Source organism: Nesoenas mayeri (genome assembly GCF_963082525.1).
Source record: "Nesoenas mayeri genome assembly, chromosome: 6".
NCBI classification, from domain to species: domain Eukaryota; kingdom Metazoa; phylum Chordata; class Aves; order Columbiformes; family Columbidae; genus Nesoenas; species Nesoenas mayeri.
The window spans coordinates 3,184,082-3,209,609 of NC_137545.1; the positions used below are offsets into that span (position 1 = coordinate 3,184,082).

At 41.0% G+C, this 25,528-nt stretch overlaps 1 protein-coding gene and 2 pseudogenes across 3 annotated transcripts in view; 1 reads left to right on the top strand and 2 right to left on the bottom strand.

The window, feature by feature from the left end:
- The window catches only part of LOC308041735 (neurobeachin-like protein 1), a 347,706-nt pseudogene that overhangs the window by 164,443 nt on the left and 157,735 nt on the right, over nt 1–25,528 (bottom strand). The gene's annotated exons all lie outside the window — the stretch shown is intronic.
- LOC308041684 (alpha-aspartyl dipeptidase-like) lies at nt 13–7,875 on the top strand (the record flags this gene model as incomplete). Its single annotated transcript, XM_080346589.1, has 8 exons — nt 13–63; nt 151–235; nt 1,461–1,535; nt 2,124–2,203; nt 3,601–3,774; nt 5,264–5,323; nt 7,330–7,412; nt 7,797–7,875. The coding sequence occupies 8 exons, from the start codon at nt 13–15 to the stop codon at nt 7,873–7,875; spliced, it is 687 nt and encodes a 228-aa protein (XP_080202715.1).
- The window catches only part of LOC308041685 (neurobeachin-like protein 1), a 55,801-nt pseudogene continuing 44,748 nt past the window's right edge, over nt 14,476–25,528 (bottom strand). Inside the window, exons 38-47 of the transcript in view lie at nt 24,956–25,065; nt 24,271–24,388; nt 23,470–23,567; nt 23,017–23,133; nt 22,473–22,517; nt 21,015–21,131; nt 19,372–19,533; nt 18,117–18,265; nt 17,207–17,436; nt 14,476–14,781 (exon numbers count right to left, since the gene is read on the bottom strand). The product of the transcript in view is annotated as a neurobeachin-like protein 1 (transcript). The remainder of the gene's footprint in view (nt 14,782–17,206; nt 17,437–18,116; nt 18,266–19,371; nt 19,534–21,014; nt 21,132–22,472; nt 22,518–23,016; nt 23,134–23,469; nt 23,568–24,270; nt 24,389–24,955; nt 25,066–25,528) is intronic.

Below are 25,528 nucleotides of genomic sequence, written 5' to 3' on the forward strand. Positions count from 1 at the left end.
ACTGGCTAAACCATGATTATAGACCTAGTTGAAAGATCCCTGCGTAAAAATTTTAACGTTCAGGTTTGTGATGTAGATCTTACACCTGGATTTTGCCCGGGCCCTCCCCCGTCGCGCTAAGCGCTCTCTCCCCTCTCTTCTCCCAGGAAGGTGAAGCAGGTGCTGTTCGTTCCCTACGCCCTGCACGACCGAGATGCCTACGCCCGGACCACCAGGGAGCAGTTTGAAAGCCTGGGTAAGGCTGGAGCGCCCCGGCGCAGAGTCCCGTGGGCAGCTGACGCGGAAACGGCGCCTTTGCCGAGGGAGCGGCCGTGTCGGGCTCCGGCCGTGCCGGGGGCAGCCGTGTCGCGCTCCGGCCGTGCCCGGGACCGGCCTCGCCAGCCGCTCCTGTAAGAGGAGCCGAGGTGGTGAACGCCCCTGGGCATCAACGCTGCCACAGTCCGTTTTCCTGGGCTCCGAACGGGGGTGGTGCTGCAGAGAGGGGAAGAGGGGTTTGGCCGGCTCTGCTGTAACTGGAGGGACTGCAGCACGGAGCTGGTTGCTGACTTGTGCCTAGAAGTCCATGCTTTAGAGGCCTCCGGAAGAAATCTTGTTGCAAACACTTTGTAACTACTTCAGGGGGGAAGTTTTGGTTCCTGAATACTAAGTGGCATCTTTTTATCCTCCTTAGTCACGTAAGGGAATGTTTCTTCCCATGCATCTTAAACCTCTGCTCAAGCCGTGCAGCTACTGGGGTTAAGTGAAGACTATAATGCATTTCAACCAGCCAGATATTTCCATGATGAACAGCAACTGAGCTTTGCTTCGAGCAAAGATCTTTTCAGAGCAGCCTGCAGCAACATCTCCGTCTAATATCTATCACCTTTCAGGATAACTTTGGACCTGTTACTGTAGTAATAAGCAGTACTCACTTCCTTGGGCAGCACACCTTGCTCCTTATCTTGCAGAGGTTGCTGCTATCAGATGTCACATGTACTTTTGGCTCTCCTGGTACTTCCCGCACTTAGTGAACCCCAGCAAGGCAAATCTGTCAAAGCCAGACATTTTAACTGTTACCAAAAAACAAATTACAAAGATCAGATATTTGTAGTAATGCTAGACCAATGATGGCACATCACAGACTCAGAATCAAGCTGAACACTGACAGCTTTTTCCTTCTCATTTTCTAGTGAGCCGGGAATGCTCAGGGGGACTTTGTGCCTCAGGTGGCACCTGCTGAGTGAAGTGCTCTGCTCTTAGGCACTGAGCATGTGTATCCATAAAGCAAAGGTTTGCTTCATAAGCCCTGCACTAACATAGGACATATACAGTTTTGTGGTGTAGAGTTCTCCAAAGTTTCCCTGGTTGTCTGGTGAGACTTTTGTCTTGAGTGGGGTATGGAGAGAAGGCAGAAGGGGTCTGACCATACCACATTCTTCTTCCAAGCTGGAGTGGCAAAAGTGAATACTTTTTCATTTAAGGTTATGGGCTGGGCAGCATTCATGAATCCTGTGATCCAGTGGAAGCTGTAAGAACATCTGAAGCAATATTTATTGGTAAGTTTTACTTTTTGCTCCCTGATGAGGGTTTATAAAGGGCACTGGATTAGTCCTGCTCAGAGCTGGCACTGTAGAGACAACAATGAAAAAGCTGGGCCTAGTGATTACTAGAAACTACAGAAAACAGTGCTTTAATTGGGAACAGTAAGACCCTGAATTTAGTGGTGGGGAGGGAAGCAGGAGAAATTTATCAATGGAACTTCATCTCCAGTAAGTTTCAAGTTATTAATTTGAACAGTACTTGAGGGTTTAAAACATGATCATAGCAGCTATATGAGCCTTATGAAGTCTGGAAGATGCAGGGCCACTGTGCTTAAACTGAGCAGAGTCCCAATGCCACGCTCCTCGTATTAGAACCGTATCTGCTGCCAAACAGCCAGCGTTGGTGTTCCAAGGACAACTCAGGGCATGAGCCCATGGCCTGCTCAGTGACCATTTTTCTGAAGCTTCTGGTTTTAGTGCTGCTCAGATCAGGATAATAGCCTGAACAGAGCATAGAAATCACTGGGTCTGCCTGGTTTGTAAAGGCTTCAATTAAAACTGTTGGTGAAAGCATGTTAAATAAGCTGGACTCCCTTTCTGCAGGAGGTGGGAACACATTCGGTCTCCTGAAAGCTCTGTATGACCACAGCCTGATACAGGAGATCAGGAAAAGAGTTCTTGAGGTAAAAACTACAGGGTTTGGGCCAAGTCTGAAAGGCAGGATCTCATGTACAAGCTCTTGTTCAGACAAATCCGAGTTGATTCCACATATTTATTTTTAATATACTTCAAATATTGAGCCATCTCATGCAGCCTGACGAACTGAAATCTGTGGCCAAATAAGGCTGTCATTAATCCTTGAAGCCTGAAAAGAAGGTCAGCAATCTGTCTGTCTAGAGCAGTTTCCCACATGTGGAACTGTAGAACCTTAGGATCAACAATGCTGCACAGCACCTCAGAAGGAAGCCCATCAACTTTAAATACTAACGAAGAATTTAATCTATGTCCAGAAACTCTGGTTTTCAGCTTGAGATATCCACTTTGTATCTTGTTAATAGATACAGATGTGTTCAAGTTGCAGGTTGTCTGCTAATAAACCAGCAATAAAGCTGGATCCATACCTGCCTTCTAGACAACACCCTGTTGATGTTGAAAGTGGTGTAATTACCTTGAGTACCTCTTGGACCTGGAATTGAGAGGTACGAGTGCCATTGAGCCCTTCTGGTCAGCAGCCCCGTTCTGGCTGGTGAATCTCATAAGGCACAGCAAAAAGATGCCGTCCATGGCGGAGAACAGAAGCAAAGTGTTCCTCTAGCACTGTGGAACAGCACATGACTTCAGGCCGATTTATGCAAGTGCAGTATCTGAAAAGGCCAGCTGCCAAGAAGAAAGGTTAGCCAGGCTGTCTTAATATACAGAAGCTCAGTGCCTGTTGTGGGCAGAAAAACCATAAAATGTTGGGCTCCCAGTGAAATCTAGATAGGTATTTGGTTATATTCACACCAGTTCTCTCCAGGTAGCTTATTCTTACAAATTGTTTAGCATTATCCATACGCTTGTATGTTTGTGTGGAATCCTTCCAGGTACAGCATAGTACATACTACTATGTACATAGTGCTACGTACATAATAGTAATACCTACAGCGGTCATAGTGCCGGTAAGTTGATGCCGTGGCAACATTGTACTCAGCTTCAGGTGGCCCAGTCTCCTCAGAAGGTAGTTAAAAGCTAGTTCAGATATTTCCTCTAACTGCAATGTAGACAAGTTTCTCCTCTCTTAATAGCAAAGTCTAATATATGCACTGACTACCTTATAAGTTCTCTCTTGTGATGGGGTCACAGAGCTGCAAGTGCAGGACATTCAATAGCTAATTCTCCAGCAATCACGACATATACAAACTATTGCACACTTCAGAAAGCTGAATTCTTGTTTGTCTGCTTTTCACTTATGAAGTCAGCAGTGAACTGAGCTAGAAGTACTAAATCTGATCTGATCGCTGAGTCTCTGAGATTGATGGATGCTATAAAACGTAATTCCTAGTTGCAATACTGCATACTAATCATTGCTTTTGTCTTCCAGGATGGGACTCCTTACATGGGATCCAGTGCAGGAACCAACGTTGCTACGATCAGCATCAATACTACCAATGACATGCCAATTGTTTATCCACCTTCCCTGCAGGCCCTAGGCTTAGTGCCTTTTAATATTAACCCCCACTACCTGGACCCAGATGTGAAGAGCACTCACATGGGTGTAAGTAAATCATGCCAGAGCTAATGCAGTAACCAGGGTGCAGCGGTGTAACAACAGTCCGAATTTGTGAGGCCTTACAAAGCTATATAACTCTAACAGCTGCTCTCTAGAGCAGCTGGAAATGTGAGTGGGGCAATGCCAGTGAGGCAGTAACATTTTACTCCTCCCTAAAGCTTTCCTGTGAGTGGGAAGAGGAGTTGGCAACAGTATTAGTGAGGTGGAACAGAGTGTTTCTCACCGATACTTTGCAATGTCTGAAATACTGTTGCTTCATACCTGGTGTGGAATTTGGGGCAGGGCCGGGAGAGAGAAATTTGAAATGTTAAGGTGCAACGCATAGTGTATCTGGAAAGTTCTGCCATAGTCTGTCTTACCTGCTGCTTCAGAAGACATAACTTAAACATACATTAAGAGGCTTAAATATCTGAAGGACCCATCAGAACAGGGAGATCTTGAGATTGCATGCAAACCTGTTGTGTGAGAAAATACTCAGGCGCCAGTGTCCCTGCAGAGAGCACCCCCTGTCATGTCCATCACTGAGCACGCGGGTGTGCTGGTGTGGCTGAAAGAAAAACACTTGAACCATCAAGTACAAAGACTGACATCTCCACTCTATGGAGGAGCCGATTATTGAGGAGCCTGCCAGGAGCTAATTCCTTAGGGAAGAGTTTCTATGGTGTGTCTTTTAACAGGCCAAATGCTTATAATCAAATTTCTTCTTGGGTAGAGGAAGTATTAAGAATTAGGGGACACTAAAGAGATGGAGGATCAGGGTGTGCTTCTAGAATTTAGATTAAGTTATAGGTACTCATTTAATTATCTTAGCTTGTCACTAGATGAGCAGGCAGTCTTTTCCCTATAAAAGGCTTTTGCTGTTTCTCCCGGAGGAGGCTAGAAGCTCTATGCTGTACCAAGTCCCTGCTGTGTTCCTGTGTTTCCTTACCAACAAATCCTTCTGGTTTGATTTAACTACTGTTGCTCAGTTCAGCAGCAAACCCTCAGAAAACACGGCAGAGCTGTTCACAGCAGGAAATTCTTCAGTGCGTTACCTACTTGAGGACAAAACAGGCAGATATGTAATCAGTGGAAATCCATGGGTCACTACCCTCTTTCACGAAGGTGGCATCACAGGTGTTTGCTTCCACCACTGTCCTCAGTGCTCTTGTTCTGAGAGTGATCATGAAGAGATAGCATTAAAAATAGAGCTGGATGAATTGAGTGGAAGTAAAATTTAAGGCTTTTCAGGCTAGGGATTGTGTTAGTTCTGTTTGATCAATCTACAGCAATTGCTGCTAGTGAAGAAGGGTAAAATATGTATCTATTAAAGTAAATCCTGCCACTACCTTCAATACATTAGTCTAACGAAAGCATTCTGCTTGAAGGCAAGTGCCTGATTTGTTTAATGTTATGAAATTGCTTTGTGTCATGCTACTTGGAGAGCTCCAAGACCTACCTTACTGCCTGGGCAGCTAATCTACACTCATTGCAGGAGACAAGAGAGGAAAGAATTCGCCAGTGTCACGAAGAACCAAACACCCCTCCAGTTCTGGTGAGTAGTAGTTCTCAGTCAGGAAGTTCATAGCTGTAGCACAGTAAATATTTTAAATGCATTCTTGCTAGCTTGCAGTGGAGATTTCCCTGCCTGACAAGCCTTACAGAACTGGGGCATGGAAAGCTAAGAGCTTCAACCTTGGGTTTTGCTTACTTGCAGAAGATGTGTTAGAACAAATGAAATGCATTCTGCTGATTACATGTGTGAAGTCCTGTTGCCAAACACATTTTAGGCAGCTCTGATCTTTCCAGTCACTGGCCAGTCATATGGTGTATGTTGGGGGTGATGTGCATGCAGATTGTAAGATACCTCCCCTGAATCTTTTTGCAGATATTCTTAACTTTACATGATGTTTCATTCTCTGTAGGTTCTGAATTTGCTCATTCAGTAGTAATTACAGTACATCTGTCTGGGGAAGTGGGACCTCTGCTTCAGCTTGGAGTATAAAGTTTGTGCTCTAACAAACCCAGCTGGCTGGTGCTTGGCCCAAAGTGCATCTAAGAATGGCGGCAGCACAAGTTCAGGGTGTTTCAAAAAGATGGACCCAATCTGAAATCACAACACAAGGTGTTTTGGGGTCTGTCGTTCTGAAACACCCTGTAACTGGTGTAAAAAAAAGAAATAATAACTGTCCCGTCCCAACAGATGGGATGAGGGATGAGTTAACTCTAGACGTGACACGTGCCCTGACTCAACAGATGAGAACAGGTGTGAGTTAACTCTGGGTTAATTCTGTGCGGTTATGTGAATGACAGACAATCACCTCCAGGGTCCAATTCAGTTGTGAGTTTTAGTAAAAGTTCTTGTTGGAATACTGGTTACAGCGAATGGTGACTTGGAAAAAGTATAACAGAACTTATCAACGCATTAATAGCGAAAATCCTACTGCAAGTGATATGCTGGCAACCATCAGTAGCTATAATATGAAATTTAACCAAAAATCAACAGCAGAGCTTAAAGATGGTGTTATCCTTATATGTTCAAAAGGGAAAGGGAGAAAGAGAGTACTGAAGGAGAGACAAAGAAATGGGGGTATAGAAAAAAGGAGAGAAGGAAAGAGCAGAGAGAAAGGAAGAAAGAAAAGAGTGAGGGATCCAGTCTCTTACGGCCCCACAGTGTGGATGACAGGACTTGTACGATGATGTGCAGCCTTGGTGTTCCACGGCGAGGATGCTGGGGTCAGGAGCACAGCATCCTCCGATGTCTGGTTCGGAGTGAGGGTCCTCAGCGTGCTGGTATTGGTGAGGCCAAGCTGGTATTCCCTTCGCTGAGACTGGTAGACTGGTATTCCCTTGGCAAGGCCGAGCTGGTATTCCCCAAACCATGCTGGTTTAGTGAGCTTTGTATAGCTCCCAGAGTAGAGGAAAGTCTTGCGGGGGGAAGTGGTGATTGTGAAAGAGGGACAAGTCTGGACAAGTCCTGGGCCACACTGAGGGTCTACGGCTTGCCCCTTTTGTGTCATGCAGAAATCAGGGGGAAGTGGTGATTGCAAAAGATGAACAAGCTTCAACAAGCCCTGGGCCATGTTAAAGGGTCTCAACTTTTTGCCTTTTTTTGCCAAGCTGGACATATAACGAGATGGGGCTATGTGCCCCCCAGCACATCCTCCATCTCTGGTCGGTCAACTGGCCTGATCTGTGGCTCCTTAGCTCGTCATTGATGTGTAGATCACAGTTCCCTCTGCTCTGAATGTGTCTTCTGGCTGAACTAGTTTTGTCACAATGTTTTCAGCCATGATCCTTATCAATGCTCAACAACTGGAAAAACACATTTTCTTTTTCTCCTTAATGGTTTGTCCTTCTTTAAAAGGGAAAAATAAGCAAGAAAAGCAGCTTCTAAAACAAGATAACTCACCTAAATTTGTCTTGGCAACTTTGTTAGAAATACATGAGTGAGAAAGTCTTGTTGGTAGTCATGGTGAGCTGCACTAAGACTGCTTGTGACAAGCATTCTAGCCTTACAAATAGCTTGAAAATAACATTAAATGCTTACACCTACATTAGGGCTTGCGGGAAGGTGCGATGCTGCTAGTGGAAGGAGACAAAGCCACCTTGCAAGGAGTGACAGGAGCACGTCTGTTTTTGAGGTAAGTGCTTCATTTGAATTGAAATGGATATCCTCCTTCAGATAGATAGGAAGAGAGACTTCTGTTAGACTCCTTGTCCACGCTGCCTGTTCCTCACATCAGAAATTAATCCCTTGTTTCCCTTTCCCATTCTCTTTTTGAAGGCCAGAGGAATGCCAGTTTGGCCCTAACGTGTTCAACTCTAGAACACGGGAACTCATGTCTTTAGTCATATGAACGTTTACCAAGAAATCTAATATGTCTTTCCCATGACGCAGGCAAGGAAGAGAGTCAAAACTCTGCATGTTCTGAATAAGGATGCTTTGTTCTATCCCTCGTAACAGATGGAAGCACAGTTGTCCTAGCTCCTGTTAAAGCTCACAACATGTTTTGTCTCGTTTACAGGGGTAAGAAACCAACTGAACATGAGCCTGGAACAGATTTCAGTTTCCTCCTGATTGACAGTAATCTCCAGAATCTGTAGCCTTGCATATTCTGCAGCAAAAGTCACTTTATGGGAATGCAATGAGGAGGAAGCAGAGAGATGCTTCTAGTTCCAGGGTGGGTGGAGAACCTTAACTTTCATAAATAAAGATAAATATGCATTAGTGGGCTCTTCTCCCCAACCTAACTCATGTCTTGGACACCTCTACCAGCAAAAAGTCAAATGTTATTGCAATACTTGAGTAATCATAGCTATTCTTAGTCTGAAAGTGTCTGTACATCCATGTATCCACTTTGATTACTTCCCCACCAGAAGAAAGTTATTTCAACACAACCAAGACTGGATAGCAAGTCAGCTCTTCCTGCTGCCCAGCTTTACCTGCCAAATGAAATAATTGTTCCTTTAGTGTACTCCACACCATTGGTTTCATTTTGGGGCTGTTAATAAAGGGAGAAGTTATGCATTGAATTGCTTTTATTTGCTTCAGACTCATGTTAAATAGATACAATACTAATTATGTACAAAAGTGTGCATGTTAAAAATTGTCAGGTTACAAACTTGCAAATCCTAGAAAAGTGCAAAATTTTGAAACATCTTCCACCATGCTGTACAGAAAGAAAATCCATCGTTAGCCAATATACACACTCTTAAAACATACTGATCGAAACAAAATAAGACATATAGTATACTCTTAAAGCACCCAGAAGGGAAAAAGATATTGCACAGAAGACTGTCAGCAAGTTCATTACAGTGCCTGAAGGCTCATTTTGAAAGTAGATATTTACAACACTCCCCACTACCTAACATTTAACTCTTAAAAAAGGCATTTTTTGGCATTTAAAAATCCATTTATAATTGCACAATCTGTAAGAGTTATCAGAAAATATGGTTAACCGCTGCTGTAAGGCCTTTGTTTCCACTCTCTCATTAGCTTTAGTAAAAATCCATCAAGCAAGCTGAGCAGCATCACGGCTTCCACCAAAACAGACTGAAGGGACGCAAATCTTAATGAGCAGTGTTTCTCTAATCTTAGATTAAGCTGCTTCTGTGAAGAGTTGAATCGGAACACGTATCGCAAGTTTTCCTTGATGATTTTTTTCCCCTCACGGCTTTCTTCAAGCAATAGCTCACAGCTACATATGACTAAAGCAGCACTGTCAGGTGCAACACTAAGTTTATGTTGAAAAGTTACTACTTCAAGGGAAAAAATATGGCTCACCCAAGAAGGAAATACTGACTGAGACAGGAAGCTAAATAAACAAGTGGCCTGTAAATTCAGTTAGATCTCTGATATATATGGCTGGATGTTTTATATTTCAATCTCAAAACACCTTAGCAGCTTTAAACCATAATCTTTACTGACAATCATGCTTCTGGGACAGAAGACATGTTTTAAAATTGTGTCTGTGCTGAGTATAATCACAGACCTAACCTCCTGCCAAACTTCCCAGCCCAGCAGATGAAAATAAAAAGAATACACAACTGGAGGAACGCTCTCCTGAAGAAAAGCAGCGCAACATCTATTTTATGTGTGCTATTTGGGTAAATGGTAACTAAAAGAAACACACACCAGTTTTCTTCCACAGATGCACAGTGAAAAGTTGAATTGAAACCAAAGGGTACCTTTGAATTAACGCTACAAGCAGTTCCTCACACCTGGGGTGTTCAAGCCTGCCGTAAGATGAGTAGCACTCGGCTCAGGCTCTGCACAACATGCTGTGCTGCCTTCGGAGGTGTTTCTGCATTCAGGCATCTGATGGCTATTTTAAACTGTAGCTTTTCAGAAAACCCTTGCTTCCTATGACAGTATGTGCTAACAATGGCAATTAGTAATAAGAAGGAGAATGTGGCTCCTTGGGATGGAAGGAAAGACATCTTCCCAATGCTTCAGTTGAGTCTAACGTTGGTGTACAGTGAACCCAGATGCATATGACTGCGTAAAAACTATTTCTGCCAAAGGAGACCGCTAACAAGTGTCTTTACAGCTGGAACTGACACAGTCTTTTAAACCAAAAAGCATGAAAAGCTCATTCTAGAAAGCACTGAAGCACATGCTTGAATTTCCACCCAATTAAATATAACCCTATGTTGTGCTTTCATCTAACAATATTTAATATATCAGGCCTTAGGTTCACATTAGGATATGCGTTCATATGTTGTTTTTTCAAATAGATTCCTTGACAGGAAATAAAGTATTCACAGCACGTAGCCTCAGCATCTAAGCTAGCTATCAAGGGGCCACTAGCGGCGGAACAGAGGAGTCCCTTCAGGTGACAACACAGAGCATGTGTCTACACAGACTCAATGCAGGAACAGAAGGGCTGACATCTATTCTACTGCCCTCCCTAGCTCTAAAGCTCCCTACCATACCATAATTCCTATAGAGATACACATTTTCAACTAAATACAGATACACAGTAAAAGTTCGGTGAAGCATCTGGCTGCTGTGCATGTATTTTGTAATGATTTTGTTAACCGAGATTGGGAAAGACAGAGGAAACACGGAGGAGGGGGCCATGGTGTAGGGAAGTGAGCCTTACAGCTCCCATTGATTAGGGCACGAGTTAAAAGACCTACCTAATTATTGTGCATTACAAATAAATTCATAATTCCTGCAGACTACCTTAAAGCAGACTGATGTAGGACTGTTATCAGTTCCATATAGAATTTTTACAGTGCAGAAACTCAGTTCTTTGCACTTAAAGGACACAGAAATACAACTTTAAAGAGGATCCTTATGAAGCAGCCAATTGACTAGACTATTTAAAGCCTGTAAAGACTTTGATAAACCTCTTTTGTGATAACATTCGTGATCTAAGGTATAACAGCGGGAAAAATGTTTCTTTATGTCAATGTTGCAGATTAGCAAAGCAACTGTAATCTGTGTGTGTTAGTGCCTTTTCTTCTTTTCTTTTTAAAACAAAACAGGCTTCCTAAAACCTGATTTCCACAATGTGTATTAACCATGAAGAGAAGTGCAGTTAGTTTAAGATTGGGAATATTATTTTTTTGTTGCTGTTGGTAAAGTACATGGATAATAGAAAAGCTGGTTTTTAGATATCCTATTAGTGAGTATTAGATAACAAGTAAATTGATATAGCATAATTCGCTTAAGTCAGATGCTAACTTGAACAGCAAATATTCTGCTTTCTGAATGCTCCTATAGTAGAAAAACTGCACAGACTAGATAAGATTCTTCACTATAGATGAAAAGACAACTAAAATACTACCCAGAATTACAAGTGAATTGATAAAGAGAAATTTAACAAACATTTTACTTGAAATAAAGGAGAGATGTCTTCTAAATATCATCCTTTGGCGTGCAAGTTCAGAACTGTGCTAGGGAGAAGTGACTCAATGCTGCAAGCTACTTGTTCTCATCTATATGCAGCTATGAAAAGAGTCAGTTTGCAGTTTCTTTTAGATATCCATATTTACACTCCTACTTGCTCAGCTTTGAATGTAAGCATATCTTCAGCTTTTATAAATATCATTAGGGTTGTTCCAAAAAGTAAAAGAAAGAAGATACCACCAAGAAGATCTTGACAAGTGTAGTGTTAGGAAACAACTGTCGCTTCAGACTATTTTATTCTGAATTCCCAATCAGAATGCTCTCATCTCACAGCTTTAATTTTTACAATTAAATAAATCTTGTTTCAAAAGCAAAGGAAAATCTTATTTCACCAATCCTACATGAAAAACAAAATGTGATCCTAAGTTTTACTGACTTGAGGAAACCAAAGAATTATGAAAGTCAGTTCACTAATTCACAGTGCACTGCACAACAGACTGCAATTCAACCAACGTGAACAGCTGATCAGAAAAAATCACCTTCTACTTTTAAAAAGACTTACATAAATACGTTAAAACCAAAAGAAACAACACACCAGCTGACGCTCACATTGACCACCTATATCTTTCAATTAGAGCTGGGTTTAGATAAAAGCAAAGTGCAGACCTTCAGACCTACAGGGGGGGTCTTTCCAGAGAGGCTCTGGCAAGAGCTGGTGTGCACCTCCCATCCTCGAGGACCAGATAACACATCAAAAGGCGATGGCTGTCACTGTTGTGCGTAGAGCACGAGGCAGCTCCGAGCTCACCCGTCCCCTCTTCGTTCCGCTGCTTCGTGCAGAGCGCAAACCAGGCTCAAGTCTGAGCCTGAGAACTCTCCACATTCAAACCCATCGCAGATATTGGTGAAGACCACCTAATGCTTGTGATGCACTAAAATGACGGTATTCAAATGTCAAAGCTCTTTACCATTAACTCTTTCATCCCCAATTATTGCAACTACATGATATTTTACTTAAACTGACAGAGTGTATTCAGTATTCTTTAACATGAAACTACTAACAACATTAATTCAACTGTTGTATAAACATACCTAAACCACTGTAGGACGTTTTCAAACCCTCTCTGTGCAAGTCACAAAAAAACCCTGATGCTCTCACTAAACCTGTCTCCTCAGTTTTTCCACTTGATTCTACCAGCCTGAAACATCATCATTTCCTGCCCCCTTCCCCTGCACGTAAACACTTAAACTCATCTATGCGTTTAAACAGAACATATATGCATTCTTATAAAAGCCACCAACTCAATGCCCCAAATGAGTTGTTTTCAGCTTCCCATAATACAGGAAAATCTCAGAGCTGAACTGAAATTCTTCTCAACTGCTCTCGAAACAGCTTCCCTGAAATTCTTTCTTCATGAAATCAAAATGGACAGACATACGTCACATTCTCATATACACACTTAATACTTTCATAGTATCCTTAGTATTCTTACTGGATAGGTAATTGATTAAAAATAGTATTTTTCACTTCTCTATAGCTTATTTGAAAATAGGGGATGTGGGCTTTTTTACGTACATCGAGCCTCAAAATAACCACACCACTCTATTTCTTGAAACTTAATGCTCTCTTGTCAAGTGACTCAGAGAAATAATTCTTATTTTCTCCTAACTTTCCAGACAATCCAGTCTCTCACAGTGATTAATCAGAATATTGCAACTATGCATAGACCCCACTTGCTCACTAGTCTGATTTATTATCTCATTTAGAAAAGTTAAGAAGCAGCAACGCAACTTTCTTTACACAGCACAGTAATCAGTCATTAAGAGGGATTTCTTTTTTCCAGTAAAGAAATTGAGGAGAAGAAAACAGTTTGAATGAGACTAACAGAACTTGTGAAGGTTCTCCTTTTGCTGGGTAAGGAGGTATTACTATTTCTACAAAGTTAATAAATATTGTGCTAAAAGTTAATGAAATGAGATTATACCCTATGGAGTTCCTCAGGTAGTTCAACAGCTCCCCAGACACAGGGAGTATCTGGTAACATTTATAGGAGATACAACACACATTCATTTCAATAAATAAATAAAAATGACAAGAAAAGTGATGGTGGGGGAAGAAAGCAATAGCCAAAAGGACACATACTAGCCAACAATCACTTATAGTTTTGTCTTATATCTATATGCCCCTTACCCCATGATATTTTCTCCTTTTGATAGACATACATACATGTATATACATATATACACACAAACATACACACATCTATACACATGCACACATACTTTCGTACGACGATCCAAAAATTCCTATTTTTCCCTCAGTACTAGGGTTTTCTAACAGTATGGGGTTTATCATTGTAATCAACATTATAAAAATGTCAGAACGACAAGGAAATACACACTCTTCTATCACGATGTATTGCTAAACCAAAAAACCCACCAGTAATGGCTTCTCCAAAATACAGCATAAAATCCATAGCTATTTTGTTGGATATAGCGCACATAAGGATCTGATATTTTCTTTTCCCATGTCTTAAACACATCTTGAAAATGGATATGTTATCTGTTGCCCTGCTTTGTTTTACAGAAAAAAATACATGGCTAACAACTAGTTTGCTGAACATCAGGCCAAGAAACAAAAAGGTGCCATTTAACTAAATGGTGCTGCAATGCTGTCAAAATGATTTTGCAGTGGAAATTCATCTTTTGTTGGTCCGAGTTGCCTTACTAATGAAGCAGATTGATCTTTGACCAATATAGATACTGATTATTTCTCTGTATTTTTCAAGATATTACATATATTACGGTATTTCTTGGTGTATTTCTTAGTCTAGTTAACAATATAAATAATTTTCAGCAGCAAGTATTTCCTACCTCCTTTAGCTCCTTTACCACCTTCAACTCCTTTGAAGTTATTCATGTCTGTGCTTTAACCAATTTCTGATAATCAAGTAGTGCAACACAGGTGTTCCTTGCAGAACAGCCTAAGACTGGAGCTACAAAAAAGATAGCAATAGCCATTTACAGGAACAAATTGCAATAAATTGTTCATTGGGCTAAAAACATATTGAGAAGGTTGTAATGTCACCTATCTCAATTCTGAATCTGACCACTGCAACTGCCAGAATTTTAATTTACTGCTGGGGAATTACAATGCTGTCAAAGCAAAGCCAAATACCCTCTTTGTGATCACGGAACATCTGACCCTATGCAGCTTTCCATCAAATGCTACTTATCTTAAATTCAATTAGCAAGCTTGGGTTTGGAGGTTTGGGTGTCTTTGTTTTTGTTTTATTTTCTTTCATTTTGTTCCTGAAACACAGTTATAGCAGCCATTTAGAGAGGGATTGTGCTGTGAGCAAGTCAACACCGTTAAGGAAAAATATGCAAGCAAGCTAACTTGCATGAGTACATATGCTTATTACTGTACCTCTACCATTGGTTCATCTTCAACAGATTTAAGAATCAAGCCCCTGAAAGTTGAGATACACATTTAAAGTGACCAAAAGATTAGACATGTTTCTGGAATCCACAAGAGAAGGTAGCAGCAATCACTTGCAATCTTGAGTGTTATATTCAGTCTCTCCTGATGAAATCTGGCTGAGCCGTTTGCTTTATCCCCACAGCTTTCGGGAAAGCTGACCTGAGCGCATCTGTTTAAAAGTAATTCAGAGAAACAAAAGGAGGGGGAAGGGATAAGGTGGATAAATTAAAAAGGAATTCAGACACTGATTCTGGTGAAATGCAGGCACTACAATGTACTGCATAAACAAAATTAGACCAACAAAAATTATTTGAAAACAAACCAAAAGTTACACTTAGGGATGATTCTTGGGACTGACAAAAAACAACAGACAAAACACTGATCACAGTCTTCTCTGGTTTTGAACGGTTAAAGGGTTATTACCAAGTAATGCAGACTTGTTACTTATCCTACTTCAAATGGCTTAGAAACAGTGTTTCGATTGCTATTTTGATAGGAAGGAAAAGAGGTGAATGTGAAGCAAAAAAGAACCAAAGTAGAAGAAAGGACGTTTTATTTTAGAGATTTCAAACAGAAATTGCTAGAAGTGAAAAGGAAAAGATAAGCAAAATGCAAGGCAGTGACAGCAGAATGGAGGAAAGAGAGAAAGGTTATCTCCTGGTGTCAGATTTATACAGTCTTCCAAAGATCCTGGGTGAAGTGCCCAGAGTAAAATTTAAACCAGAAGTAATTCATATTGAGTAAGTATACAGAAGTATAGACAGATAACAAGCAACCAGAGGCCACGTTAAATCCAGCATCTGGTAGGTTTGCCATCTGACAACAATTTGTAAGAAACTGTTTTAATTTCTTTCTTAAATATAAGGCTTAAGATTGGCCAGTAGCGATTAGCCTGGCAGCTAATTAGGTGGTGAAATCCCTCACAGTTCAACAAACAAGGTGCGTGTCTGAAGAGCGCAGCTTTGAGAACAGCTCCCAGCACTCGGAACTACAAGTTAAGCTTGCTCAACAACGGTGTCATTGCAGCAGCAGCCTGCTAGAAAAGGCACAGGGATCGGCACGGGCGGGTGAGCATCCCCCAGACCGTGCAGCATCCCAAACAGCCACGTCATTGTTAAAAATACAGTGACATTTGTTGTACTTCACTTCGTACTGGATACTGTCAATGCAGAAACACTAAAGGCCAATCTTAATACCAAGCAGCATTTCACCGTATGCACAATAAAGTTGGTCTCTCCCTTTATCCCAAGGATCAGTATCACCACAAAAAGCCAGAACTACAACACTGTCTTCTGTATAAGGATAAAATTCTAGAAATTCATATATTCCTTCCAAACTACAAATAATTCAAAGAAATACCTCACATACATATGCTTTTCAAATATATTGATTGATGGCATTATAGAAAACTAGAAAATCTGGGACATAATGTTGTTCCTTAAAAAAAAAAATCTATTCACATAGATATTAAGCTTGCAGATCATCTGAATTATAAACAGATTATCCTGAAAAAAAAAAATTCATATAAGGAATCCAGTCTTTGGAACAACACTTTCTCCATAGTTAGAAAAATAGATGTGATTAACAGCTGAAAGAAAAAAAGCCTCTGGTCTAATGATATACATACATTTCAGCCTACAAAAGATCTTTGCTAAGGAACAGGATGCTGAGAAATGACAGTGACATTAAAACTGTCATTACAAACGTATGTTTAATGCCATCAGAAGCACCTCTCTGTCAATTGTGCAGTAGGACAAAGTCCAGCTGCAGGTCAGTGGGAACCTCCCTCCCCATCCGCTGCAAACAAAGTCAGGCTAACACTGTGGGAAGCCTGGTTCAAATATAAAACCATGTATCTCCTAGCTAAAACACTTTAAACTACCAGCAAATAAAGTCGCTCTGTTTTCACAATTAAAATATAAAATTAAATTAAGACACTTTTCTGGTATTTACTAAAGGTCATGCAAAAGTGGTAATCACATGTTCAAATAAATACACTGCAGGACAATGGAGATTGGGTTATAAAGAGAAGCAGGTTTAAACTAACACAAGTACTTTGAAAATCATGACAAGAAGTACTTAAAGCAAAATCGTTCTGCACAAGCAAAACTGGGCACAGCTATTTGACAGATGGATGCTCTGTATTTGATATTGCATACGCAGTACCAACAAGTTTCTATTCACCATGTGGAGCACAGAGCATATTGGAAACCTACACAAGTGATTCTTTGTGCACTGTAATTAGAGACTCTGAACAGAAAGCAGTAATATTTTTTTCCCCAGTGTCAATCAATGCGTATCAAAAGATCTGACAGAAAGCATGAGAAATAAAGTAGCTTGCTCTCTTTCGCTTCAGTTTTCTTCTGGAAAATTATTTCATCAAGAAGTGACTGACAACACTATCACGTTCAGAAAAAGTTAGCTACTATGACTTTGCTTATTCAGATGCGAGTGATAAGGTTTGCAAGTTAGTCCAGCTGAGCTTCCCATCTGTGATCCCTATAAACCTTTGATTCTTAATGAGAAATTTCAGTAGAGCAGTCTCAATAGTTATTTTTTTCCCACTGAAAACTGAAACTTGCTCTTAAATTTACCCTGCCATAGAGGAGACCTCTTGCTCAACTGGAAAGCAGATATAAGTGAGCTTCCCACTGTTCGGTAGAAAAAGTTCTTGATGGTGGGTTTTACCTCTGCGGGCTTGCCAACACCAACGATAATCAACTTGCCGTCCTCCAAGCCAACAAGGATGTGGCTGTACTCTTTGGTGACAGAAATGCAGTGAATTGGCAGTCGCATGGCTAAGGGGGAGATGCTCAGGCTCAGGCTGCAATGATCAAAAACCACAGAGACAAAGCTCATCACGTATGTGTTTGCACATATGGCAAAGAATCACACTGCAGTTGAAATTGTTGTCTGTGGGATGCACTATAAAACACAGCTTCTCGATATCCAGTTCGCTATTTCAATTATTGTAAACTGCTACGGAACGACCTAGTCATACTCCAGAATGGAGTTCAAATAACAAGAACAGGCATAGATGTGTCAGTAAATTAAGACATTTTCACTGAAGAACAGTAACATTACCCCCACAACTGCCTAAACGACAAAGATCCCTCCCATTCTGAGGAGCAATGGAGCTCTACAGAGTGCAGCAGTAAGGAGAGTTTGAAACTCAGTGCAGAACCACATGAGACGTGATCCTGCAATTGCTGAACTCCCAGTGACTAATCAGACATGGGGACAATCACAGCTCGCAGATGTCAGACACAGCTCTTCCCGAATTCTGTCAGTTCTAGGTGCATAATTGGGACAAATGCCTGGTATAACCTCCCATTTTTCTTTTCTCCTTATCTTTGTTTCCCCATAGAAGAGTTCTTTCAGGAATACAGAAAAAAGCAATGGTTACCACCTACAGCACCAAGCAAAGCCCACGTTACACAGCCATTTCTCAATAAATCTTTATATTTGCATCTCGATAATAAACTGCTGATGGTGGTACACTACCTGTAGAGATCCCGTATGGAAAGAAATCCCTGTAAGCTGCCCATCACTATATACTCGCCAGTCACACACATATCTGACACTTCCTCCTTCAGAGTCTCAGAACCCAAATATTTTCCATTGACAGAATAGAGATGTAATGCATTCTTATCCTGAAAAGATCAAAAAGGATCCAGTCAGTTCTCTGTGACATTTAAGATTGTATTATTTGTGTCTTTAGCTCACTAACAGGAGCTAACTTGGGTAATAACCCACAGATACTACTGATGAAAACAGTTTCCTTGTCGAATGATACAGGACTACCGAGCCTATACGCAATGTGTATGTACACCAGGTTCTGTATGGAAATTTTTGAAGTTATTTCTCATCACCTGTTGATGTAACAAGGTATCGTCTTACCTATCCATCTAATCAATTCCAAATTTTCTGAAAACATTCATGGATTTAATGGACATGTCCCTATTTTATAAGGGTTTTTATTAAGGAAGAAGAAAGGAAAAGAGCACTCTTATTGTCAGCCCCGCTGCCACCCTCCCTCCCCCAACCCAAACTGAAAAGCAGGAGGAAATAGGTATATTTCCCCAGAGCTAGATCTAGAAGTATTTCCTGGACAAGGCAATGAATTACTGATGGATTAAAGACATAGCTAACGTGACCACCTGAAGTTCTTTCAGCCTGACAATACCTTGGTCTCTTCTGTCCCCATCTTCCCATAGCAGCTAGCATGCCTACATCCAATAAACTTGTCTTCAAGAAATTTTCCATGTTCATAGAAATCCTAACACCTCTACCCTTATTAAAGCAACTATGCAGCTACTCAATGGACAGAATAAGCTACACTGTGAACCTTAGAGCTCTCCCTTTAAAATTAAAAAACCTCAGTGTCCTCACTGGGCATCTTACACCCCGAACCTACTGCTCCCCTTGCAAACTTTAGTTTCTGTGCACAGTGGAACTTGTTTCCCCCAGTTTTCAACTTCAAAGCAGCTCTCCCACGAAGATTCATTGGGACATGCTTGGGCATCTTCCTTGCAGGTATTGGGAGATTTTAATGAAACTTACAGGTGCACAGTGTGTCTATGACTTAAGCTTTAATCCAATTTCACTCACACAGACTAGCAAAATAAAAAAAAAATATGGGAAAAGACACAGGATGCTCAAAAAGTCTTATTACTTTAGAAAAGAAGGATAAAGTTAACAACATTTATGACTAATGTCTTCAGAGAAAGAGAGAGAGGTATTCCATGAACCTAAGTACCTTAAGAGTAGTCTTTCCTTCTATGCTGGTGTGGACTACTATGTGGCCTTCCCAGGACACAGCCAGATTGGGAACAGTCAGCAGGAGAGAACTCTCACAAGGTGGTCGCAAAGTCCTCACATACTGACCTTTCCGAATAGTGTGGACAATAACAGTTCCATCCTGCAGTCAAATTTAGGTAAGTTGTTACTCAGCAGGTAAGTTACCGCAACACACAGAAAGAATATTTAAATAGAGAGGAAATATTATGAAAGCACTTAAATCCTTAACTGGAGATCGAGATTCCTGAGCATTAGGAACGCTACACAAAGAAACCTTCCCCTCAAGGCAACGTACTACAGGCACATGAAAAATAAATGCAAATAGGGCAATAGGGGAAGGACAGACAGCAAATCAGCCGTTTCACGGGTCACATATATGAGTAAGAATTAAGTGCAGGATAGAGTTCAGCAGCCTGCCAGAGTCATACAGTAAGGTAGAATCCCAGAATCACAGAACGTCAGGGATCAGAAGGGACCTCAAAAGATCATCTAGTTGAATCCCCCCGCCGGAGCAGGAACACTTACATGAGGTTACACAGGAAGGTGTCCAGGCGGGTTGGAATGTCTGCAGAGAAGGAGGCTCCACAACCCCCCTGGGCAGCCTGGGCCAGGCTCTGCCACCCTCGCCAGGAACAAGTTTCTTCTCAAATTTAAGTGGAACCTCTTGTGTTCCAGTTTGTACCCATTAACCCTTGTCCTACCATTTGTTGTCACCGAGAAGAGCCTGGCTCCATCCTCCTGACACTCCCCCTTTCCATATTGATCCCCATGAATGAGTCCCCCCTCAGTCTCCTCTTGTCCAGCTCCAGAGCCCCAGCTCCCTCAGCCTTTCCTCACACGGGAGATGTTCCACTCCCTTCAGCATCTTGGTGGCTGCGCTGGACTCTCTCCAGCAGTTCCCTGTCCTGCTGGAACTGAGGGGCCACAACTGGACACAAGATTCCAGGCGTGGTCTCCCCAGGGCAGAGCAGAGGGGCAGGAGAACCTCTCTGACCTACTGACCACCCCCTTCTAAACCACCCCAGGTACCATTGGCTTCCTGGCCACAAGGGCCCAGTGCTGGCTCATGGTCACTCTGCTGTCCCCAGGACCCCCAGGTCCCTTTCCCCTACGCTGCTCTCCAACAGGTCATTCCCCAACTTATACTGGAACCTGGGGTTGTTCCTGCCCAGATTCAAGACTCTACACTTGCCCTTGTGATATTTCATTAAATTTTTCCCTGCCCAACTCTCCAGCCTGTCCAGGTCTTGCTGGAACACAAATTAGCTGCACAGAACCTTCAAGGTTAAGGAAGCAGGCATGAACTATCACACAATTTTTCCTATGAGAAGCTTAAGATCTCCATGTAAGTCCACACTCATTAAAGCTCATCTGTGCAGAATAACACAACATGGTATCTGAGGCCCATGCTGTGCAGAGCAGTTTGAGACAGCCCAGTTTAAGCAGGCAGCAAGGGAGAGGATGCATAGCATCTTGATGTGCAAGGCTGAAGAAAACATCATGAAACAGTCACATTTTTATATTATTCTTCATCAACTTCAAACATGCTGTATGGTTTGAGTAAAGAAAAGGCAAAGAAAGGAAAAGTATGACAATGCTTACCCTGGATCCTGACACTGCCATATCCAGCTCAGTGCTGATGCCAACACTCGAAACTTCATCAGTATGCCCGTAAAGGATCTGTAACGGCCTAGGTGCTAGACCTACAGGCACTCCTCCCTGAGAGTAACAAAAAGTGCAATGACACATTCTCTTGCAGCTGAAGGACAAACAAAAAATAAATTTCTGGTATCTTCACTATCAGTTGTGGGAGATGTATATTTGACATAGACCAAAAGCGAAGGCATAACTCATCTGTTCCAATGCCAATTTTTTACCTTTTATGTCAGCAGTGCTATTTACTGACATCACAAGAATGAACGCAGGACATGTGAAAGACAGAGCTTTTTAGCTGCCTTGTTTATATCCCTTCAGATGTCCAGGTTACACCACAGTTAGCAATCCTAATAGGAGTTAGGATCCACTCATCTACCCACTTTTTCTTCATCTGTGTATCTGGGCTTGTTCAGTTCTTACAGTTTACATTGCACTTAAGTACTATGTTCACAGCCATGCTTAAAGAAGTTGAAAGTTATTTTCCTTAAAATTACAGCAACTCTGTTTGATCTTCTAAGGAAGAGCAAATATTCTTTCTCAGTGACTACCAGTAGTACAATATACAAAGGAAATACTGTAATAATGTTCATTGAAAACAGTAATTTTCCCACATGACTGCAGGGTGTAAAAAAATCATTTAGTACTTTTGTTCCAGCATATACAGACATCCTCAGACCAGTCCTACGGCAAGACCTGTGCTTAGTGAGAGGGTATTAGTAAATAGTTCCAAGGAGACTCTTTATTGTCACTTCTGTGATAGATATTTGGCAGTCAACCAAGGCCAGGGAGCCTGAAGAATGCAGGAATGCAGAACAAGTGTCAAAATACAGAGATGGGAAAAAATGCAGAGCAGACAAGTAGAATGGACGTGACAGCATGCAGTCATTGCTGCCACTTTGTAAAGACCAAGGGAAAATTCTCACAAGAAGAATTTACAATACATACAAGATATTTAGATATCCATTAAAGAATAATAAAAAAAATACATGAGAAGTCTTAAGAAAAAGCAACTCTAACCAAATATCATCTCCAAAGGATGACTTACTTAACTCACACCAAGATAAACTAAAAAATGCTCAACATTTATCCTCACTTGAGACAAAAAAAATACTGTTGTGAGCACTAAGGTCTCATCTTTTTGACCAAATACTATTAGTACAAAGTACTTCTTGAAAGAATTCTAAATGTTCCCACCAAAAAGACGGCTTCCACAAAAAGACATGCAGTTACACGCCACTGTACAGGTTTAATGTGCTGACTTTAGTTCAATTATAACAAGGTGATGTGACAAAATGTGCTGTCCATAATATGACAGCTCCCTCTGCAGTTAATCCTACTCATGTTACCTGTAATGCAGCAATCAGAAATGAGGATTTAAATGCTTAACAATGGAAATGGCCTCACGTTTCGTGTGTGAGTACACACATGCATCACACCATCACTGATTCCCTAAGAGAAAGGACACAGTTTCGGTTTGATTATATGTAAGAGCTAAAGGACAAATCTGGTATCTATGGAGAGTAAAACCCAAAGGCTCTGGAGTAACGTCAGCCATGTAGAGTCCTCTAAGGCACTGGAACACACATACCCAGTTCATGCAGGGATGCTTTGTTGCAGACACCAGAAATGAAACCCTGGCTCTGTCCTAAATCAGGGAGTTTAGCTCCCAAGTTCAGGGAGTCCTCAGGTGCCGCCAGTGATGTTCTTGGTTTTCTTAGCATCTTAAGACTCAAAAAACACCCACACAAGCAGCCAGAAGATACAAATTTAGGGGATTCAACCTCGATGAAACTAATTAAGAAGACAGAGCTCATTTTAGACACATTTGCATTTTAAAAACGTTTTCTTAAATAGGAAGCATGTTTATTTTCATCTAGGTTGTGACCTTTTGTTTCAAGCACGTCAGAAATTTCAGATCAGATTTTACAAAATTTCAGGTAACATCTACCTCGATGAAGAATGACTTCAGTTCAGTGAGGTGCTGAAAGAGATTCAGGGTGGAGGTGTCACTTTTAGTCAGTCTTTGCACTACCTCTTCTGCTGACAGCCTCTGTGGATGGGGCTCCTAGGAGACAATATTTGAAGGATTAGCAGGTTGCACAAATTTATTCATTTGTTCAAGTCACATGATACTCAGAAACTTCTTGATAATCAATGGGAAAATAGACTCTTGAGCACCTAATTTCTCTTGGTAAAGTATATTAATTTCTTTCGAAAACAGTATGTTAAATTTCCGTCAGTGTGACCTTTAGCAGTGGTAATGTAGCAAAGACTTAAAATACCTAAAATTACAAACTATTCTCTTAGAAACCATCATCTTTTCATTCTTTTTCCAAAGTCCTTTGTTACTCGGTTGGATTTAACCACAAAGGTCTCACTGAGAGGGAACAAAGAGCATTACCTTTAACAGCTGACATGGAGTTTGCCCAAAATTGTTTATCATCCCTTCTAAAGCTTTCCTTTCTTTCTCATCTGTTAAAACATCCAAATCCACAGCCCCTAGATCACAACCAGAATGATGAAGGGTAGAAAAATGGAAAAAGAACATGATCCAGACAACTTATTGAGAACTGATAACAGTCAATAAATGTTGTGAAGCTTAATTTAATTGCAGTGTTATCACATTTTACTCCTGAAAAGCCTTCAAACAATGCCTTCATGTTAAAGATAATTTGAAAACTCCACTCAGTAAGTGGAATTCTAAGTGTATCTGTAAAAGTGCAAGAATTGAAGGCTTTTTTCTTATCAAACAAATTTAATATACATCACGCATGCAGCACATTGCATATAAAAGCCACTCAAAATTCAGCTTTGGAATTAACAGTCTATCATTTATCTTCAATATTTGTTGGTTTTAACCAACTTGCCTTGTCTCCTAAACCACAAGAAACCTCTTCCCACAAATGCTTTTAAGCAAGCAAATGAGAAACTAACAAAAACCCCCAAGCACTTTAAGAAACAAAATACAAGTGCCAGGAACAGCCGCCCTTTGAAAAGCCACCTTTATTAAAATTTCGGGTTTGCAACTTCTGAATCAAATATTCTGGTAGTTTGACGATAAACTGCAAGTTATGCTTCATCTATAATTCTGTTGCCTTACCATAGGCTACTATATGGCATGCTCACAAATCAAGTGGTTTTTGTCTAAGACTGAAAATCCCCAAGTCTGACGACAATGACAAGAGAGCATGCTGCTTTGTACCTTCATAAGTACAATAATAGAACACATTGAGTGCCTCCACTGCAGCTGGTCCCCTCTGCTTGTAGCCAAAAATCAGATCTATCCATTCATGAAGATGAGCGGAAACATACTCAGATTCCTAGAACAGAAAAATACTCTTGTAAGAATAAGAACTGCTGCTTTCTTGAAATATTTACTATTTTCTGTGAAAGAGATTTAATTCCAAAAGATATTTAATTCCAAAACTAGGTATACACCAATGTATAGGGCAGAAGTATGAGAATATCCATGTGCGTTAAGGGTAGTAACCGCCAGTAAGAGGGAAAATTAATCCAGCACAGCAGCACATCTAGACTCTCGAAATGCAACTATGCAATGGAAGGTAAGCTGCTAGCTCTTGAGAACCATAAAGCATACTCTTTAAAAAGCAAGGGAAGCCTTATCACCTAAACCCACCTATTTGTGCATTCTTAGGGCAGCAAACTCCCACATGGTTCGTATCTTCAAGCTCTTTCCTTCTTTTTTTTTGAGCATTTTATGGACATACACAGCGCTTTTAACTGAAAGTTCTAACGGTCCTTGTAATGTCAAACGCAACCACCACTCTAGTTCAAATGTAGCCTCAGTAGTTCACACTTAAGCCATAGTGACGATGTGGAGGTGTACCTGCTTTATCATTATTTCACACATATAAACCCCATCTTACCAGAGCCTTCCTGTGTTTATAAATGAAGTCTTCTGGGGAGTGAGCCCATTTGGGGAGAACAACATCATTTACCACCTCTTTGGATATTTGAAGCTGACCTAAGTTAAAACCTAGGGAAGAATTTGGAGAATTTTAAGAGTTACTACAAAATATTTCAAGTATCTTGATACCTCAATAAAGATTGAAAAGCATTACTATCTCAATACAAGGGAAGGATATTGAAAAATTTATAATGTATATTTCCAGCAACGCTACCACCAAGGGCAAGTTCTGCCTGAATGTTTAAAAAGTTAAATAATACAGGATAACAATTGTCCGAAGTACCTAAATTATTCCAAAGCTGAACTCTCAGCCTTCAAAGTAGCATTAATCATTTACACAGCTACCTGTAAACAGATTTGCATTTGCTTTCTTTTAGCAGGACTAAGAGTCCAAAGCATTTCAATGAGGTTATTCATAAGAATGAAGTTACTTTCAGGTTTCAATGCTTGTAGTATCAAGGCTTCAAGAAGTCTTAAATCCCACCAGGTTTCACTAAAACGACTCTAAATGCTTAAATCACTTTTGAAAGTG